A 22,132-nucleotide genomic window follows, 5' to 3' on the forward strand; every position below is an offset into this window, starting at 1 on the left:
GAAATCGGACCAGTCGTTCCCGAGTTTTGCGCTTAGCAACACATTTTACGATTCATTTATATATATATAGAATTCATGTGTGAAATTACATTTCCAATTTACCACGAGCTTAACGGTGAAGGAAAACATCGCGAGGAAACCTGCACAAACCTGCAAAGCAATTCAATGATGTGTGTGACGTTCCCAATCCGCACTGGGCCCGCGTGGGAACTACGGTCCAAGCCCTATCATTCTGGGATGATGGTGGTGATGATTCTCTCTATAGCTGCAAGGGTGCCGTGACGAAATACTAACCCTATATTGCGCCGCAAACTGAAGAGTTTGGGAGCCCCTGACCTGAGCTTATCAACAAACAAAGGCATGTTCCCTATCCCTACCTCTTCCCCTAGCAACCTATTTGAGTTCTAATAATTCAGACACGTTCAGCTAGCTGCAGACGCACACACGCATACGGTGTTCATCTGTTCATGTAAGCTGCATCGATTGAGCCTAGCAGCCCGGACAGAGCTCTAAAATAATTTACTCTCATATTAAATAATACCGGTTGTGGCCTGTATATGAGCAAATGATTAAAAAGGATAACTCAAAGACTCCATTATTGACGACTGACCACTAGAAACTCGTTTACGGCCTCGCAATGTAATGTAACTTGCAAGATTTTTCTATTTTTACTAATACCTACCGCCAAGTAAAACGCCCATCGCGGGTCCGCGCACGACCCGCATCCGTCGTCTGTGTGTGTTTGGCATTAATTATACTTACATGTTCAGAGGTAGGTACACAGAAGGATAAGGATAAATTTATTTTTACACCATCATTGAAATTATATTCGTATCGAGAGATATCCGGCGGACCCCGAACTAGGCAGAAGCCTGTATCCCGGGGCCCTAAGAGTGTGTCATAAACATACTCCGAGTGACGTTACAAATGGACAAGTGAAAAAAAAACTAATAATAAAAATGTATTCAATTACTTAAGCATTTACAAGCACTTCCAAACATGTAGTTGTCAACATCCTCTTATCTATATAAATGAAATGATTCTGAAAAATACCCATTGTGTGAAAACATTACCACATTGATCCCCGGGTCAATTAAGATAAGTACTCGAGGTAAATACATATTTAATCGCTCTGTTCGCCGTTGTTACTCAGTTGTGAACTGATCTTTCAAGCAGAAGCAAGAGAAGTTAAAAATGAAGTTGTTCCTTATTTTCTGTGCGTTGCTCCTTGCGGTGGGTGAGTAAGAATCAAACTAATTAAAACATAAACAATTTATTTTTCTCCAATATGCTTCGAAATGTTCCCCTAACTTTCGCAAACATAGTACACGAAGTTCTTCCTAATAGACTGCCACAAATATATTGTTTACTTTTAAAATTCACGTTTCAAATATTCGTGAAGAACCTTCTACCTTTTTTTAAATTCTAGTCTAAGATATAATTCAGGAAGAAACAGCTTCCTTAAAAATGACACTGTTTTTTTTTAATATTTCGAGTTCAACCACAAGATACCGAATAAATGGTAACAAAATTAAAGGCTCAATTTACTAAAAAGCATTCAGTAGCACTTTAAACTGTAATTTAGTTATACAAGGCTTTTTTTAAAGCTTCATTTCATGTAACTTGAAAAAAAAAAATTATATAATATTTTTTTTAATTAAATGATTTGAAATGGCATTGTGAGTCGTATAGAGTGTACTTCAAAAAAGACAAGTATCGCGGGAAAGTATAAGGGCAACAACTTTAAATTTTGAAGCCGTTGCCGAAGCATTTAATTAAATTTAATATTTTAATAATTTTGCTTTATTTCCTCGCAGTATTGGAGAAAAGCACTCCCTATATACGGAAATGGCAATTCGTGGATTCGCATTTATTAGTCTACTCATCCACGAATTGCTTTTTCCCGGCCTCTGCAACAATGTACTATAATAACAAACGCATTATTCTGAAGGTACAATTGAAGTAAAAGCTATCCTAAAAATAACTTAACCTACCTAAGTAGGTTAAGTAACCTTTTGTCAAAGGCGCTAGCTAGCGACATATTTTTTTGTCAGACAACATTCATTCCCATATTATAGAGTATGTTGCCGATTGCAGATGGTCACCAGTTCAGATTCGACTACAGTTACGACCAGGAGGCGGATGGATGGTTGAAGCTGCACGATATTCCTACGACATGGGCCGAAGCCCGTCTTAGGTGCATGCGCGAAGGTATGTGACTTCTCCGTCCGTCCGTCCGTTTCCAGTCCGTGCCGTGTGTGTCGTAAAAGGCGACTAAAGGACTTGATGTGAGGGTGGCAGCCAGCGCTCGTTGTTACCAAGTATGAACTCCGGATGCTAGCTCGTTGTTTGTAAAATGATCATTTGTTAAACGTTGTTTGCAATGCAAACCAAATTAAATTGTAGCAACATTTTTATGATCATCTTGCATCTGCAGATACCTAGGTTCTAATGAGTTTTGATAATTTTATTACAAATAAGTGCAAATAAGTCTCGATTTATTTTACCTAACATTATTTTTTTGTATTTACATTGTTATAATTAACTTCTTAAAAAAATCTTAATAAATTAATAATTACATTGAAGTACATTCTTTTCTTCTTCTTAACGTTCATTCACTTTTCTTGTAACGATATAAATGTACAAGTTGAAGAAGTTTTCAGTGAATAATTATTAGAAAAAAACCGGCCAAGAGCGTGTCGGACACGCCCGAAATAGGGTTCCATAGCCATTACGAAAAAAATAAGTAATGTTTTTCTAAGGATTCCGTGTTTTATGGAATATTCCAAGTTTAGGTATATTTTATACCTTAGGCTGATATATACTCTTAAACTACTAATAATTCTCAAGAAAACTTAACCGTTATATTTTTCCTTGTAAGTTTGATATACTTACTACCATCCTGATTTTTTTAGAGGGGGGGGGGACGCTCGATTTTTTCGCTTGATGTTTTAATTTGAATTTTGTATTTTTTTTGTTGTATTTGTGTTTGCTGTTTAGTGTTTTTTTCTTATTACTTGTTGTATTTGTGTTTTTGTGAACGTGAATATATGTCTTCTTTCTTCTTTCTTTCTTCTTCCAGCCGATGATGACGATGATGATTGTTCTAACAAAAAATATTATTCAGGTGCTGAACTGGCGTCGCCGGAAAATAAACAGTTGCAGGCAGCTATAAAGAGAGTAATGGGAAAGGGAAAATGGATTTTCACTGGAATACACGCTACATACTCAAGAGACTATTTCTATTCCCTTGGAGGTAATTATAAATTAGGCACAATGACACTTCTGATCTAACCGTCACACCAGATTCGTGTACCTACTCCACCAAATAAACGAGTACGTAAGTATTCATTTTTCTTGTTTTTATTTTAATTATGCCAAACGTTGCTCTGCCAAACGAAAGGTCTGCGAAACGAATATTGGCGCAACGAAAGTGAAGACGGCGAAATGATCGGTCACCCTTTGTGGACGTATGTAGTGTTCGCGCGTGCGTGTGTGCTTATAGTATACTTAGTAAGTTATGAACTTATGAGTGTTACAGATAACAATATCAATAACGATAAACTGAAGCAATTACTTTGCTCACCCGCGACCTTTTCATTGATATGGACCTCCGCAAAGTAACGCCTGATTCAATAAATTAATATCAATAACGGTTAATGATTTGTTATTTTTAGGGTTCCCGTACGTACGTACGGAACCCTATTACTGAGACTCCGCTGTCTGTCTGTATGTCTGTCTGTCTGTCCGTCCGTCTGTCACAGGGCTGTATCTCTTGAGCCGTAATATTTAGACACTTGAAATTTTCACAGATTATGTATTACTGTAGCAGCTATAAGAACAAATACTAAAAACAGAATAAAATAAATATTTAAGGGGGGCTCCCATACAACAAACGTGATTATTTTGCCGTTTTTTGTTTTTTGCGTTTTTAGTCATAGTACTAAGAATACTTGTATCATCTACTGTACACTTATTTCTGTTTGTTCTCCAAATAAATAAATAAATAAATAAATAAATAGATATTAATACGGCAACAGGTAGACGCTTGAAATATTAACAGAATCTTTAGTTGTAGGTATAATCACTTTAAAAATAAATAATTAAATTAAAATAAAATAAATATTTAAGGAGGCTCCCATACAACAAACTTGTTTTTTGCCGTTTTTTTCTAATAAATGTCTAATGTTGATAGATAATGGTACACCGACCCTTCGTGTACCGACTTCAAAAAGGAGGAGGTTCTATGTTCCAATTTTCGTATTTTTTTTTATGTATGTTCACCGATTACTCAGTCAATTGTAGACCGATTTTAAAAATTATCTTTTTATTCGAAAGAGTATTCTTCTGAAGTGGTCCCATTGTCACCAAGTCCGAGGGTAAACCTCAAATTGTATAGGCATACCTATGGCGATTTTGGCATTTTTAGCATTAAGATAAGCATTTACATTCAGAAAGTATCATTTGGTAACCTGGACCTGATGAAGAAGACCGTAGATGACCAATGGAACTCGTCAAAGCTAAGTAATGCTCGCTCGTTTATAAACGATCATGATTCATATACCTGGATAAGCGACTACGAAGAAGCTTTAAGTTAATGATTCTTTCGAACTGATCTGATGCTAAAGCCAGAAGGTAGGCAACGGAACTCTGTTATAAAACAACGAAACTAAATCGTGTTTGGGCATAATGGAATCGTTGTGAGATGCACGTTTTCTACGAATCACTAAAAAGTGAGAAATAAAGTTTTTTTTTAACAAAAAAGTAAAACCGACTCCAAAAAATATTTTCAAGGGTTTTATAGTCGGTTCCATTTTTTGTTATTTTTTTATTCTTTGGAGTCGGTTTTACTTTTTTGTTAAAAAATTTCTTTATAATGGTTCTATTCCAGCGTATCTACCTATTAAGCTAAGACATCTTTTAAGCTAAGCTAAAGAAGCTATCTTTTTCCAAACCTAATTATGGTTATTATTTGCAGGCAAACCACTGTATCGTATGCCTTTACGATGGATCGAGGGCGAACCCAACACGAACATGGGTGAAGCCTGCATTTATATCACGCCAGAGGGCACCATTGGCGCAACCAACTGCAGCGAGACCTACACTTATGTCTGCTATAGGAAAATAATTCCAGGCACACCATTTTCAACTGACTGCGGAACCTACGACATGGGTGAGTTACAGTGGCTTGGCGTCGAAACTCGATCGCAACCAGAACCAAAGTTTTTACATGACGACAAGTATGATAAATCTTGTGTACAGTTGAAGAAACTGATTCACATTTATATCAGGGTGAAACCTTTACGGTGGAAATGTCATAGCATTGGCATTTCACATATATGGCAATTAAATCATTGTGAAATTTATTGAATCAGGTGTTACTTTGCGGAGGTCCATATCAATGAACTAAAATAATTTCGTTGCTCACCCGCGACCTTACGTACGATAGCTAAGCACGCGTACTTTGCATGAGCTTAGCTATCGTACGTAAGGTCGCGGGTGAGCAAGGAAATTCTTTTAGTTCATTGTGAAATTGATTTTGATAAGGTTCCACCCTGGTACGCGATTCGATTTCCTTGACTGTACGTTAACTGGAAGGTGTTGCATCCGAAGACATACCTACCTACCTCACACTCACACCAGAGTTTATTTTGGAAATGCTTTTGCTGTCGGATGACACCGCTGTCAGTCGCAAATGTGCGAGGGCTGTCAAAAAAATAACACGACAATAACAATGACGACCGGATAGTCAAGTGGCTAGAGAACCTGACTATGAACCTTGAGGTCCAGGGTTTGATCCCCAGTCGGGGCAGATATTTTTATAAATATACAAATGCAGGTGGTAGGACCTTGTGCAAGGTCCGCCCGGATTGCAACCACCATCTTGCTCGCTAATCCTGCCGTTAAGCAGCAGTTCTTGCACTGTTGTGTATCGGCGTGGAGAGTAAGACAGCCGGTGAAATTACTGGCACTTGAGGTATCCTATCTTAGGCTTCTAGGTTGGCAACGCATCTGCAAACCCCTGGTGTTGCAGATGTATATGGGTGGTGGTGATCTCTTACCATCAGGAGACCCACCTGCGCGTTAGCCATTCAGATGAATAAAAAAAAGGCCTGTTCTCGGGTCTTAGTATTCAAGTATGTATTTTTCTATATAAGTATGTTTATCCGTTGCCTAGTAACCAGAGTACAAACAAGCTTTGCTTAGTTTGGGACTAGGTCAATTGGTGTCTATTTGTCCCATGATAAATATATTTTTTATATAAGAGGAGGCAAACGAGCACGCGGGTCACTTGATGCGAATCCATCACCGACGCCGCTTGTTTATTTTTACTTTCTGCTGTGGTCCTTTCGGTGCATGCTTCGTTGTAATTGTTTTTATCTCGGTCTATAAACGTCCTACTGCAGAGCACAAGCCTCCTCTCAGAATGAAATGGTTCAGGCCCTAGCTAGCTACCACGCGGGCCCAATGCAGATCGGGAACTTCACACACACCATATAATGTCTTCCGCTGGTGTATTCAGGTTTCTTCACGATGCTTTCCTTCACCGTAAAGCTCATGGTTGATTTCAAATGTACTTTCGAACATATATTTCGAAAACCTCAGAGGTGCGTGTCTGGGTCGAACCCACGACCGTCCGCTTAAGAGGTGATAGTTCAAACCATTAGGCCACCACGGCCTCCTATTTTATTGCAATTGGAACTATTTCCAACAGATTACGTGTTGGACAGTCGCACTGGCAAGTGCTACAAGTTCCATCCGGAGCCGCAGCAGTGGTCAAACGCCTTCGCCACGTGCTCGGGCGAGGGCGGCCATCTTGCCATCATCAACAGCGATACTGAAGCCCAGGTACCCTGACCAACGTGCTGGAAATGTTGAAGACACATCACTTAATTAAGCAACTAGTGAACTAAAACAATAGTCGTATTATACCTACTTTGTATAACCGCGACCTTATGATATAGCGACTTTTTTAAATGCAAGAAATGCGTGTTCAATCAGATCATCCACCTCCACACTGTAAGAACACGCAAAAATCACACAAACCCACTGGCACCACCACCACACTACACGTTTCGAACTCAACAAGAGCTCATCTTCAGAACAACACAACCGTTCACTAATCACCATGCTACCGGATGTTAGACTCATAGCATAGGCAGTAGACGACAAATTACATGTTCAATCTTAGTCTTACAGTAGGTGCCATCATTCGGGCTGATTTTTTTTTCTCTATTTTGTACCAGGTCCTAAAGGAGCTGTACGAGAAACATCCTGCCAGCACTATGCCCGGCAAATTCGACAAGCACATCGTCCACATGGGTTTTAGGGATTGGGCCGATCACGGCCTATGGATGACTATTCATGGTAAGTTATCAGAGGAGATAGGGGTTAATTACGGTCAGTTTAATGTTTAAAAAAATAGATCAAATTTATGAAGCAAGCATTCGTGAGCAGAACTAAATTAAACAATGATGTCATCAACCAAAATGGTTATCTATTGTTTGCCCGAGAGTTATATGCTATAATTTTATTTTCATGAAGTTCATATGCCCGAAACTTCAATTGCTCGAATGTTTGGTTTACTAGAAAATTAGATGTCATAATGATACGAATGCAATACGTATTGTTTTCCGTATTATTAAGTGCAATAATATTATTTAATAGAATATTCAAACGAAATACTAAATAGTGTTTATTTTGATTATGATGATGGCTCCGCTTCGCTCCCGCCTTAGCCTTCTGAACCTAATCTTTCCGAGTCGCTTCGCTAGCTCGCACAAATCAAATGTCGCAATTGTACCTTAACCTAACCTATGTGGGTAAAATTTACCTAATTCAAAGGCTTGTTTGACGTGTGGGATTTATCAGTCTATAGTGTCGATACTCACCATTTACATGGATGGCAAATGACATTATGGCTTGTGATACTTATGGCTTCCAACCAATGATTATGAAAAATAAAATTATTGAAATTAATATTATGGGAAACAAAGATTCTGTCATTTGATTAATATGGTAAATATTGAATAGTGCAAATGAATTTATAAAAAACAATATTATGGCGGTTGAATATTATAGCACATGAAATTCGGGCAAGTAAAGGTACTTATACCAATCAAAATACTTTCAAAAGTTAATTTAAAAATTGAAATTGAAGAACTTGGTTTTTTACAATTCCCATTTGTATAAAAAAAAACATTTTTTTTAGACAATCCCAATGAACTACAATGATTTTCTGTAGCACTAATAGTGCGCAAGGTGCTTGGCGGGTGATAAATAAATATGGCCAGTTTTCCAGAAATCAATTACATTAATTAGCACATTTGATTGATGAAATTACTATTGATTCAAATTAATATCAGAGCACGGCACAAAATAACACGTACCTACCAGCTTTCGAGATAAGAAAACAAGAGATTTGAGACACAGGCCATTGCTTATGTTACCATGTAAAGCACAGTATAGGGCCTATACTATAGGCGCAAGCCACACAGAAGAGACGTGGGACGGGGGCGAGTCGCGACGGAGCGGACACAGGGCGAAGGCGCCTCCGCGTCGTCTCTTCTCTCTGCTTTGGATCGCGACGTTTCTATACATTTAGGGGCTGTTTCACCATCCATTGATTAGCGTTAACCGACGGTTAAGTGTGATGCCGTCTCCGTCTATTCGAACAAAACAAATAGAGACGGCATCACACCTAACCGCCAGTTAACACTAATCAATGGATGGTGAAACAGCCCCTTAGTATGGTAATTGATTCAAGGGGCCCCACCACTGCGCGTCTCTTTTGTGTTGCTTGTGCTTAACGCACTTTTTTTCAGCAGTTTCTAATAAAGAGATAGAGTTTTCAGGACAAACATTTGTTTCAGGACAAACTTTGAAGCAAGCTGGCTACAACAGGTGGGCGTCCACGCAGCCAGATAACCTTGGCGGGGGGCAGTTCTGCGGAGGCATATTCATGAACGCTAAGCTCGACGACTTGTGGTGCCTGGGGGCATACCCTTTCATTTGCGAGAAAGAACCCGACAGCCTTCTGGATGATCAGCCTGAAATATTCGTAGCCGAAGTCCCTCCCTCCCCCTCTCTAAGTCCCACCCCCCCTGGCTGGGATTATGATGGTGAAGTACTCGCAGGCGAAGGGTAGTGGGGTCAAACCAATATTATTCCTTACTTATTCTTGTAGGTACCTACTGATTCTTGATGACTTGACAAGTTTCTACTTCCTACGGAAAAGAAATGTTTTTTTAATATATTTGTTTTGAGATACCAACGCTATTTTCTTAACATCTCAACGTGCCCTTAATAAAGTAAACGTCTGAATGCTTGGCACGCTAATGCCTAATAGATGACACCGTTCTATCACCTCTGTTGCTAATGACAAAATTAAAGATGGCAACTATTAGGATAGCGACGACCACTTGCACGTTTATATTTAATTATAATTTCAAGACGACTACGAAAACAAATGGCTTAACAATAGACCAAATCACATAATCCGACTTATTTTTTAATTCCTCAGACATTAAATTTAAAGGTGTTAAATATTGGATAGTATCAAAAAAGTTCTTTTTTTATACAAAAAACTCCGAATTCACATCAAAATTACTGATTGCACAGCAAAAAACTCCCCTCAAAATATTACCTACGTAAAAAACTGCAACTTATATTCGTGGCGTACCGCTATTTACGAGTATCTTAAGTAAAGCATTTTAATTATTGCACAGCTAATAATGACTAACGCACATCATACCTTATAACTTTTGTTTTTTAATATAGCTTCTATTTTTGCACATCAAAATGATATAATTACATTAATTACCTATCAATTTATTTTCAGCGTATATATACTTTTCACATAACCAGCACTAGTAGGGGCCAAATTACTTCCCAAATAAATTAGGTTCTGGCGCTTCGCCCGCCGCTGCCGAGGTGCGCTCGCTTTGCTCGCTCGGCTCGCGCATTGTGGTCGCAATGGTACCTAACGCTGTTACTAGCTCGTCGTCGTACCTAATGTTCCGATGCCAAATTGTCAGTAAAAGTTATTTTGCTATGAGAATGAGTATCCTCTACGCACGCTCTAGTTAATCTGCTGTGGAGTCAGTATTTTTGATGTGATTTTAGTATTTTTGTATAGTTTGTGTTTCGAATTATCTGCAGTACTAGTTTTGCTAAACATTTAGAAGTAGAAATAATTCCACTGTCAAATAATGAGATACATAACATGTACAAAGGCTAACTTATCCCTTTGCAGAATCTCCGTCAGACGGCCATAATGTACAACATATATGTATAACATATTTTCAAGGTGTCAAATAGGCATGCACCATCTTTCTCTTTTTTTTTCTCTTTATTTGGCTGCAGCTGAAAATCAGCGCTGTGGTTCCGTACCTCAGCATTGCTGAGCTGCCAGCCCTTTCGGCTAGCTTTAAGTTGACCTTAATTAAACATTAAGTTATATGTACCTGATGTATGCTACCTACAAGTTTGCCGAATAAACTTTTTCTTTCTTTCTTTCTTTCTATTTTGTTTATTTGTTTTAAAATAATTTTATTGATGTACAAAAGTAGATAAGTAAATGATGAGATTAAATTGATAGGCAATTATTTATTTGAGTTGCAATTAATAATATTCCTTAAATATTCAACGTGCCACCAGAACAATTTTCGCATAGGTACCTACCTACTCAAGGATCGGTTAAGAACTTTTATTTACACGATATATGTTTTTCGATTGTATGTATTTATGTATGTATGTGGGTATGTATATATGTCTATTTCTTTGGTCTTCACTCTAGCCTAAGCTGCTGGACGGATTTTAACGTAGGTATGAGGTATTATTATATAGATTCGTTATACCTAACTGTCGGAGTGACATAGAGTATATAATTTACAATAAACTGTCATTATCACTCTGAATTCCCGATTCGTTTACACCCAGTTTCTTCAGGCCGTGAAGTCCAGCTGAAGTGTTTTTCAAGAGATCCTATGGGCTACCAGTTAATCCTGATTTGGTGTGCGTGGGCCACGCCCACTAGATGACACGCCCACTTGCCAGCAATCTTTTGGTGCAATTCAGAGATGGGTAGCTCACGAATGATATACACAAAATAGCTATATCAGTTCGCTGAACTGTACCACTTTTTATATCAGTTCAAATCCAAATATACCAGTTCAAATCTTATCATTTAGCTCACTTGCACAGACTCTTATTTTCCCTTAGATAATGCGATGATGGCTGACAAAATTTCATTCATTTATTTATTTGCATTAAATGACGTTAACAGAAGGTCTAATAAATATGCATTTTGATTTCCAGGACACATTTAGCTAAAATACAGCATGCAAAATGTACACCTTAAATCTAAATTTGCATGCTGTAAGAAATTAACGAGTATGTACGAGTATGTACGTTAAATGTACGAGTATCTATAATCTTACTCAATATAAAAATGACTGAATATAATGCCTGAGAGTTGAGAGCATGAATTATAAAATCTTCAGTAATTTCAATATAAGTCCATGTATATAACAATATTTATCAATACCAAATGTCAAACTACGTAATAAAAATGACAATCTAATACATAATAATCATTTAATGAATAGTAACACTCTACGATTAACCATGTCTTAAGATTTGTATAGAATTTATGTCCAACTAAACTAGTTATAGATTTTTGCAGGGTGGTAGATTTTTTTTTGACATTCATAAGTGCTTGTTATAGCCTAAATTGAATAAAGATATTTTGACTTTGACTTTGACTTTGACTTTGCACTGCATTATATTGCTTAGCATATAGGTTTTTTTTTTAAATAGGCCCAATTTAGCTACTGTCATGTCCAAAGGCTTGTGTGTGATTGTTCGCTTATTGTTATTATTTTTTATAAGAAACAGATCCATAATATGTTTTTTTATAAAAGAGCATGCCTCCTGTATGTATAAACCAGTAAGTATTAGAATAAGTTAGTTTTGATATTAGATGTCACGATCTAACATTTGTCATTTATTGTCAACCATATATCATCGAAGGAGTTTACAAGTTACAAACATGAAAGTGATTTGAGAAAATGAATGAGCAATAAGTAAGATAATAATATAGGTAATGTTACATTTCGTTCCGCGAGCTACTGATATAGTGAGCTAAATGAGTGATATAGTAAGTATATGATACATATCAAGCTTTTTTTTCAATTGATTAGTATTTCCCATCTCTACAACTTATCTCTTTAAGCATTACTCGGCAAGCCTGCCCCAGAACAGTCTTGCCACGAATACCTTAACACTGTTGGTGGTTTAACGGTCAGCGAAGGCGGTTCTGGAGTTTTATTTGGTTGAAAGAAAAACGTAACATTTGTGCGATTTCATCGCCAGTACAGTCTAATGGAGCAAAATAAATAAATAAATATCATGACAAAAAAAATATAAAATTAATAAATAAGAGTATCACGGGGCACTTTGACACCAATTGACCTAGTCACAAAGTAAGCAAAGCTTGTGTTATGGGTACTAAGCAACGGATATACGAGTACAACTTGGATTCGGATTCGAGAGTTTCAACCGTGTCATTTTTGTGGACGCTTTTCTGTAATAATGGGCAAAGATTCTGATACAGGTTTTTTAGTTATCTGGTAGAGATACAGGAACTCGAACAAATCATTGAAAACGACATCAAAATCTACGTACAGTCGCCATCAGATATTTCGGAGCAGGTGATCAAACATATTGAAACATGAACTCTAATACCTCAATAATAGAGTGCATGTGCCGATATTTTTGAGCACCTTGGCTGCTCCGAAATATCGATGGAGACTGTACAGCCAATTCGTTAAAATTGTAACCGAAAAAATGAGGCAGTTGAACGCTCGAATAATGACCTACTTAGATAGATAGAGATACATGCTTGAATACATATTAAACACCCAAGATTGGGAGCAAATATTCGTATTTTTCATACATATATCTTCTGTCCCGACCGGGGTGTCGCGCATTCTATGCACGAGTCGCCGTAAAACAGTTGGTAAGTGTCAACCCTGCCTTATGCCGTGATGGCGAGCACAGAGTTGCAAGAGTCAAGGTTAATGACTCTATAACTACACGTTCCGTTGGGCACCTCTACCCCCTGGAAATAGAGGATGACGAGCCAGAAGCAGAGGCTCTATCTGGACAACAGAACGAGGTGATTGAGAGGAACTTACCAGATGACACAACTCCAGAGGCACTAGATGATCAAACTGACATCGAGAGGAATACTCCAGTAGACCGCGCAGAGACTAGCAATCCTGAAGTACCACCACTGGAGGAGCAGTGCGAAGAAGGGGAGCCTGTGAGGAGCAAGAGGGTTGCTGCCATTCGTGCCAGGGATAAAATCCTGGAATGGACGCGGCACCTACTCGCCCTGCTGCAATAACCTCTTTTCTTGTGGGGAGTGTCGCGCATTCTATGCACGAGTCGCCGTAAAACAGTTGGTAAGTGTCAACCCTGCCTTATGTCAATCTATATTGCGATGTGGCAACGTTTTCCTTGTCTATGCTTTAACCGATCCTCTTGTGTGTTAACCCTTCGGGTGACAGAATACGGCGCGTAAAAGAATGCGAGAGAGAGGGTATTTGAGGCAGAAAGACATTTTGCGTGTGGATTGCGAGTGCGATGGCATGGCTGACTCCTCGCGGTGACCAGAGATGATCCTGGTAAGTGCTCATGTATATATACGCTTTTATAATCGATATATCTAGCTACATGGATGTGGAAGAATGGGTCAGCTATCGGTCATTCAGAAGATCCATTCTTATAGAGTCCGGGACTCCCATGAGTATGTATCGGAAGCATACTGGCAAGCCATTGTAGTACGGTCGATTATGAGTTGGAGCATACGGGTCGGGCCTGAAGGGGTAGGAAGGAGGGCCCCGTGGCGGCACAGCCGCCATGTCCAGCTGGTGTCAGGCTCAGGGTATTATAGGGCTTACGACACCCATAATCCCTGTACAATAAGTTCCCCTAACTGAGCAGGAACTGAGGATACGTAGGACACCAAGGCACACTTACGCAGTGTCTAGACTGGAGACGTAATCGACTGTACAGAGAGGGTAACTCTGGGTAGACCAGGCCCTCATATTATACAAGGTGAAGCCACTGTAGATAAGACCATGTATATACATACATGTTATTGATAGAGATACACGACCGAAGTTAACTTCTTCTTCTACATTCACGTGGCTAGTATTGTGTATCCTTTAGTTCCATTTATCGTCCCAACGAACCTATACCCCCCTTTACGAATTCAGGCAAACGGTTTTCTTATCCGAGGGTCTAGAGGGCACGATACGGGGGTCGAACCCGGGACCTCAAGCTTCGTAGTCAGGTTCCCTAACCACTGGGCTATCTGTTCATTGGTCGTCGTCGAATGATGTATTTGTTTCAAAATGTTTGGATCGTTCTTATTTTAGTAAAATTATGCATAACTAGTTTTTGCCCGCAGCTTCGCTCGCGTTAAATTTGGAGTAACATACATTTACTTTCTGCGATCCTTTTTTCGTGTTTTGATTAGTTTTCGGAGGATTATATGGAAATACAAATACGGACAGATTTTCTTTTAGACAGATGGTGCAAATTTTGTAATACAAAAATCAACCTACATACGTAATTAATTATGATTCTTACCAGCTTTGAAACCCTGCTTCGCTGATTCAGGGTTGAAATTTTAGAAAACGTTAAAGTACTACGCGTTTCTTTTGCCCGCGACTTCATACACCATATAGGATTATATCCCGAGAAATTGTAAAGTAGTGCACCCTAGTGCACCTCTGCATTACTTTAGGTCCATCTATGCCAAATTTCACAACGTAGCATGCTGAACGGTTGTGTTGCTCTGAAAATGAGCTCTGGTTGAGTTCGAAACGCGTCAGTGTAAAGTGGTGGTGGTGATAGATGGATTTGTGTGATTTGTGTGTTCTTACAGTGTGGAGGTGGAGGAACTGCATGAACACACATTGCATGGGCACAAAAGTAGCTATCATAAAGGTCGCGGGTGGGCAAAGTAATTGTGTCAGCTCGTTGAACGTACATGTAAAATTTCGTATCTATGCTATCAGCCCTTGAGGAGTTCCGTCATCAGCAGACGACCCTGGCTGCAGCATCAGGCAGTGTATATAATTAAAACATTTAAAACGCATTGTCATTGAAATTTAACAATCATGTAAAATCTTTTGCGTGTGCCATTAACTTTTGAGGAGTTCCTTTCTACGGAGACGATCCTCGCCAGGATGAGCAGGATGTCACTGCTAAATAATTGTTACCAGATTTACATCAGTTTGCCAAATCTCCAGTACCCAGGTTTATTGGATTAGCGTATGCGTTTTCTGATTAAGTTGGTATATAAAATTCTCTTTATTCGTTTTATCCCGTGGGATATTCGGAAAATCTTTGAAACAGTTTTTACCTGTTAGTATTATCTACCTGCATGCCAAATTTGAAGTCTTTAATATTTATAATTACGGAGTTAGGGCCACTTTGAAGCGAAAATATAAATAAATCCCATTTTATTCCCTATCCCATAGGAATTTTAATAAATCCTGAAAATTGTTTTTAGCTGTTAGTATTACATACTTGCTCGCCAAATTTGAACTCTCTAATAATTATAGTTACGGTAAAAGGGTCATTTTGAAGTGAAAATATAAATCCCATTTTATTTCCTATCCCGTGGGAATTTTGCTAAATCCTGAAAATAGATTTTAGCTATTAGTATTACCTACTTTTTCGCCAAATTTGAAGTCCCTAATAATTATAGTTACGGAAATAGGGCCATTTCAAAGTGAAAATATAAATCCGATTTATTCCCTATCCCGTGGGAATTTCGAAAAATCCTTTTTTAGCGGATGCCTACGTCATAACATCTACCTGCATGCCAAATTTCAGCCCGATCCGTCCAGTGGTTTGGGCTGTGCGTTGATAGATCACTATGTCAGTCAGTCACCTTTAAGTTTTATATATTTAGATACATACAGTTATTCTTTTTTTTTTACTATTTGAGACACTATAGTCTTTACTTTTCAGCGCGTTTCTTCTGCGCTTGCATTGCACTAACCCGCGATTGGAAAGCGAGATCAACTTTCACTCTCGCAGCGCAGCCAAGTTCAACTTTGTGAGTTTGAGTTGAACTTGGTTTGAGCGGAGTGCCGCATTGTTTGCTCTGTTCGAATTTGAACGAGCGACACGTGGCGACACGCTTATTATTATATATCCATTAATAGTATATTGTACAACTAGAGCATAAAACGAGCTATTTTACCCGAGAGTCCCGATACATTCCTTAAACCACCCGAGCCGGTACGGCGAGAGTGGATAGACACGTCGAGAGGAAAATGGGTTTAATGTTCGAGTTTAACACTCTGCTTTTCACTTCGTTTGCGAGGAAATTAAATAGCAACAGTGGAAACTATTGTTTAAACTTTAGTTTTATTGATTTATTTTGAAAAGACTTTAAAGACTTTTCTTAATACTGCTAAATATTTAAATAAATACATATGGAACACCCAACACTCGAGAACAAACATTCGCATTATTCATACAAATGTCTGCCCCGACCGGGGATCGAACCTCGACCTCAAGCTTCGTAGTTAGGTTCTCTAACCGACCAGACAGTTCCTGATATGAGAGGATGGGTGTAACCCTTAATAAGCCCCCATGTATTAAAAGCCGTGGTGGCCTAGTGGTTTGACCTATCGCCTCTCAAGCAGGGGTCGTGGGCTCAAACCCCGGCTCGCACCTCTGAGTTTTTCGAAATTCATGTGCGGAATTACATTTGAAATTTACCACGAGCTTTGAGCTGAAGGAAAACATCGTGAGGAAACCTGCACGAACCCTCGAAGCGATTCAATGGTGCGTGCGAAGTTCCCAATCCGCACTGGGCCCGCGTGGGAAGTATGGCCCAAGACCTCTTGTTCTGAGAGGAGGCATGTGCCCAGGAGTGGGACGTATATAGGCTGGGTAGAAGCCCCCATGTATAGGAGCATACTACCACAGAATCAGAAGCAGATATCGAATACATAGTACCTGACAAAGAATATTTTTAAAGCTAGTCGTATTTTCAATAAGTACAATGGAAATTGTGACGTATTAAGAAATTAATAAGTTTCAGTATTCAGTATACTTATTTCCATAACAATTTACATTGTGTCGGACAATATATATGTATAAACATGACAGGTATATAAGAGCATATTATGTACACAACACTTAATTCTAACACACAAATTAACAATACCATAAAATTTGAGCCACTTTGGGACCACTTACAGGTATCCAGACACAAATTAAAATAATCTGAAAAAAAAACAACTAAAAGAAAACAAACAAAAGTCAACATAATAGAAACAACTTTTCAACAACAACAGCTTTTCAGAAACAAAATTAGGGATAACTAAGAGTAAATTGCACTTATTACTTACTTTAGTTTTAGACTACTAGGTACGTATTTAACTTTGTAGGTTTAAAATATTATAACGCTGACTAGGGAATTAGGAACATGCTTCTTATTTAATTTAATATTAATTATGTAAGTATTCAGTTTCCAACTCAATGCAAGTGGTCGCTAAATCGCCTCTACCTTATTAAGGGTTAACTGTGGGACCTAGTCTCTGCTGGGCTACTACAAAATTCGTTCCGTCTCTCTCACACTTATACTATTGAATACGGGTGTGAGAGGGACGGTACGATATGAACTTCGATTTTCGAATATCGGAGTAGGCCCTCTGTACCCTTAGTGTAAGTTTTCGGTTACATTAAAATCTCAATTTGTATAGAAACACTAACAGCGGCTCTAGCGGAACGTTTGCGATGTTCGTGTTTCCATAAAAATTGTGATTTTAACGCGAACGCGATCGAGACGTATTTTGTAACCGAAAACTTAAACTAAGGGCACTGATCTGAGGACCTAATAATTTGCGCGTGTAAAGCTAAATACTTACGTATAAATAACACGAATAACTCTCGGCTGAGTGCTTTTTAGCCCGTCCAATTCCCGGTTGACGAGCGAATTTCAGAAAATCTTCGAATGCAGTTTTATTTATTTTTAAGAATAAAATAATGATTCACTTCAGTAAAATAAAATGAGGCAGGCAAAGAAAAGATGTAACACAGTTTCCCTCTAGGGCCGATACCATACAGATTTCCCACTATATGTATGTATGCATAACTTTATTTGTACATAAAACACATACAAAACAACAGATTAAAGTTAGAAACATGCACAAAGGCGAACTTATCCCATAAAGGGATCTCTTCCAGTTAACCTTCGAACGATTGACAGGACAGCAAAAACAAGAGTAGGCACATCAGGAAAAGTTAAAAGAGCCTGAACCTAAAAGTTACCTAAATACTTAAAAACACATAGATATAGTCAAGGCCTTTAATTCATGAGCCAAACTTTTCAAAGGAAAAGTCATTACCATTTTCCTTGTTAATTAATGCGATGTCACTATGTCCTTGACCTAACGAGTACCTCGATATACTCTCACAGTTATAGTCTCATAATTTAATCTGCAACATGCTCCAATTGAAAGGGTGGCTGGATGCAGCCCCGTTGCCGGGCAACGAGGCTCTGCCCGGGCTAGAGTCCCTGGAACATCGGCTGCGCGTTATATGCAACTAGGGTTGCCATTATGGAAAAATGAAGTCCTGATAAAAATCCTGACATTTCTTGTAACTAGAGTTTAAGCAAAAGAATTCATTGAGAGCTCTGTAGCTGTAATTTATCCTATTTTTTATTGTTTAAAGATATATTATTGGTTTCGTTTATTATGAATAGGTAGGGAAAACTGTTGTACCACGGCCATAGTTGCACCTTGGACAGCCGTCTAAATTTAAATGTAAACGCGTGTATTCCCAAATGGGGTAGGCAGAGCACGCGAAACGTTACCGCTTCGGAGCCTTTTTTAGCAATTTTAGGTTTTAAGTTTGACGAAAACGGTACAATAGTGACAGGTTGCTAGCCTGTCGGTAGTCTAAATGTTCCCGCATTATTATAATACCATGTGCTATGCCATTTGAACCGTTTGGGGGGGGGGGGTATCGAAGTAAAGTTAATGTTCAATATGTATTTAAGTACCTATATAAGTATGTTCATCCGTTGCCTAGTATCAATAGTACAAGCTCTGCTTAGTTTGGGACTAGGTCAATTGGTGTCAAGTGTCCCATGATATTTATTTATTTAAAGTTAGTAACGAAACGCAACGCAGAATGTGCTGTGTGAGAAAATCATGAAAATAAAAATCCTTTTACAAAAAGTACTTATTTTTAACTTTAAATGTTTTAATTTTTCGTAATAAAATTCAATAAACTACGGTGAGGTAATGTTAACTAGCTACGAAATATAGGGCTGTTTCTGCAAATCGATGTCCGTTTTGGTCGCATTTTTGCCTAAAAACTGGATACGTTGTACAGTCACCAGCATTAATATCTGCCACAGCGGAGCGTGCAAAAATATCCGACACGTCCTTCCGGCCCTAGAAGAGTCGTATCAGATATTTATGCACGCTTGTTGTGTCAGATATTGGTGCTGGTGACTGCACTTATAGGTTAGATTAGATGTACCTTTGTTTAACTAAATGTAAACAAAACAACGTCAATTGGTGTCTTAAATATTGAAATTCCCCCATTAAAGTATCTAAATATTAAAATTTCTGTATTGAAATGTAATACACTAGTCTAGTTTGTATTACAATGATAGATAAGTAAAATGCTTAAAATCCTTGAATGTACCAAATCTGGCAGCTGAAGTTTGTTTACATTTAGTTAATTACCTATCCGAACTAAGTATAGGACACTAAAAACATTATTATGTTGTACCATCAGCCAAAAATGTGGTCTACCACCCTAAAGTTGATAATCGCTTGCATGTTATAAAACAATAATGCCAATAGACGTGTCTGTCAACTTGAAAGTTCGACTTTAGCGACATATTCATTTGATAGGAACTTGTTTAAAAACTGATAGACCACTTATTTGGCTGATGGTACCTTGGCCAATGAAATTTAATAGTAAAAAATAAATATATTTTATTCCGATCGTATCTTGATTCTAAAAGGTATTTTAGTTCAAATTAAGTGATTTCATCATGTACTCAGCGTCTAAACTAAAAACTAAGGTAACTTTTTGTTTGATCAATAAAAGAATATGTACGAACTGCTATATGTATGAAAAACTGCTGTGCCAGTAACCAGTAAATAAGTAATAGCTAAAAAAGCCGTGGTGGCCTAGTGGTTTGACCTATCGCCTCTCAAACAGAGGGTCGTGGGTTCAATCAAACCCCGGCTCGCACCTCTGAGTTTTTCGAAATTCATGTGCGGAATTACATTTGAAATTTACCACGAGCTTTGCGGTGAAGGAAAACATCGTGAGGAAACCTGCACAAACCTGCGAAGCAATTCAATGGTGCGTGTGAAGTTCCTAACCGCACTGGGTCCGCGTGGGAACTACGGCCCAAGCCCTCTTGTTCTGAGAGGAGGCCTTTGCCCAGCAGTGGGACGTATATAGGCTGGGATGATGAAGTAATAGCTTCTATAAATACATAAAACAAATAAACATTAAATATTTTCTTGACAAAAATCACGTGTCCAAGGTACCTACAACCTCGAATGTCTAAGGTAGGTACATCAGGGGTGTTGTAGGTACCTTCCACAATTTTTCCTTTTTTTTCGTGAGCCTAGTCTCAAAATTAATAAACAAATCGTTTAGTTTTTTATTGAATTACGTAGCCTGATGTTGCATCTTTAGATATTTTTATCATCATCATGTCAGCCGAAAGACGTACACTGCTGGACATAGGCCCCCCCAAACATAGGCCTCCCCCAAATGTCAAACATCCTGACATGTCAGGACAAATCCTTTACGGCAACCCTACGTGTAACGTAATACATTGTGCACGTATGTTTGTGCAGGACGTGTATGTGTAGGTACTGCAAAATCTATAGGTGAGTTTATTACGGTCAAGGCAATTTAATTGAAAAGGGCGTACTGCGTACATTTTCCTCTTTGAAGCTGCCAGGGCCAGTATCGGTTTAAAGGTAGATATAATATCAGTGTAAAAGTAGTACAGTCACTCAAAACAGCCGCACACAGACGTTGAGTTGTGGAACAGCCCGCTTATACTTATATCTAAAGGTAGATACACATCAAACAAAATTATGAGAAACGAAATCTATAAAAATAGATAATAAGAATGTAGATATAGATAACACTAACACTCCACCTTGCGGTATACCGGTAAGGGTGTTACACCAAGAAGTTCGAAAATTTTCCACATTTATTCTTTGCCGACAACTCACAAGTAAATACGAAACGATTCAATAACCACAGGAGATTTGTTAAGAGACCATAAAATACCAAGCATAATGTCAATATCAACAGTGTTGAAAGTATTGCTGAGATCCAATAGGGAACAAAACCGTAGGTAAGTTTCCTGTTATCAATACCCTATCAATCCGCTTTTTTGTATTGGTACTTATTTTCATACAGAACTTACTAAAGTGCAACGGAATGATGCACCAAACGTCGACCACATGCAGCTATTTTTTTTTACTAAAGGCCATAACATACGTGCCAGAAGACGGCATATCAGATGCTGGTAAACCAGCATGCAGTCAATGGCATTCCATGAAGCCACTGGTTTACTAATGTTTCGGCGAAAAACGTTTGGCAACCTGATTCATTTCGCAATTTTACTTTTCCCAACTGTTTAATATTTCTTAAACTAAAGTTGAATATTTCGCAAACTGAATAGAAAAATTGTCTTAGCAACCCCCCAATGGTTTTAAAAGACCTATCCAACGATACCCCACAATATAAGGGTTAGTCGAGAAAAAAAAATCACCCCCACTTTACGTCTATGTTAGGTACTTTTTTACTTTTTTTTATTGTACCACTTTGTCGGCGTGACTGATATGTATATTCATGTCAATTTAAAGCTTTAGTTCACTACTAACGGTCTCTGAGCTTACCCGCGGACAGACAGACGGACAGACATGGCGAAACTATAAGGGTTCCTAGTTGACTACGGAACCCTTAAAATTACTGGTCAGCGAAAAGTAGAATGACCTAAGTAACAGTAACGTGTATTCTAGACTTATAAGTTATA

General features: G+C 38.4%; 1 protein-coding gene across 1 annotated transcript; it reads left to right on the forward strand.

Moving 5' to 3' along the window:
- The first annotated feature begins 1,129 nt into the window (after positions 1-1,129).
- On the forward strand, positions 1,130-9,270 carry LOC141436841 (C-type mannose receptor 2-like). Its single transcript, XM_074099919.1, has 7 exons — positions 1,130-1,237; positions 2,098-2,211; positions 3,128-3,256; positions 4,979-5,173; positions 6,716-6,849; positions 7,248-7,368; positions 8,874-9,270. Exons 1-7 carry the CDS (start codon positions 1,195-1,197, stop codon positions 9,146-9,148), a joined length of 1,011 nt encoding a protein of 336 aa, XP_073956020.1. The 5' UTR covers positions 1,130-1,194; the 3' UTR covers positions 9,149-9,270.
- Positions 9,271-22,132: the final 12,862 nt, after the last annotated feature.

This window comes from Choristoneura fumiferana, chromosome 17 (genome assembly GCF_025370935.1).
Source record: "Choristoneura fumiferana chromosome 17, NRCan_CFum_1, whole genome shotgun sequence".
NCBI classification, from domain to species: Eukaryota; Metazoa; Arthropoda; class Insecta; order Lepidoptera; family Tortricidae; genus Choristoneura; species Choristoneura fumiferana.

Excerpts from the sequence above, each read along its gene's own strand:
- LOC141436841 (XM_074099919.1), top strand. The coding sequence starts at position 1,195 with ATGAAGTTGTTCCTTATTTTCTGTGCGTTGCTCCTTGCGGTGG. Across the intron at positions 6,850-7,247 it reads ACAGCGATACTGAAGCCCAG|GTCCTAAAGGAGCTGTACGA; the intron begins GTACCCTGACCA and ends ATTTTGTACCAG. Across the intron at positions 7,369-8,873 it reads CCTATGGATGACTATTCATG|GACAAACTTTGAAGCAAGCT; the intron begins GTAAGTTATCAG and ends CATTTGTTTCAG.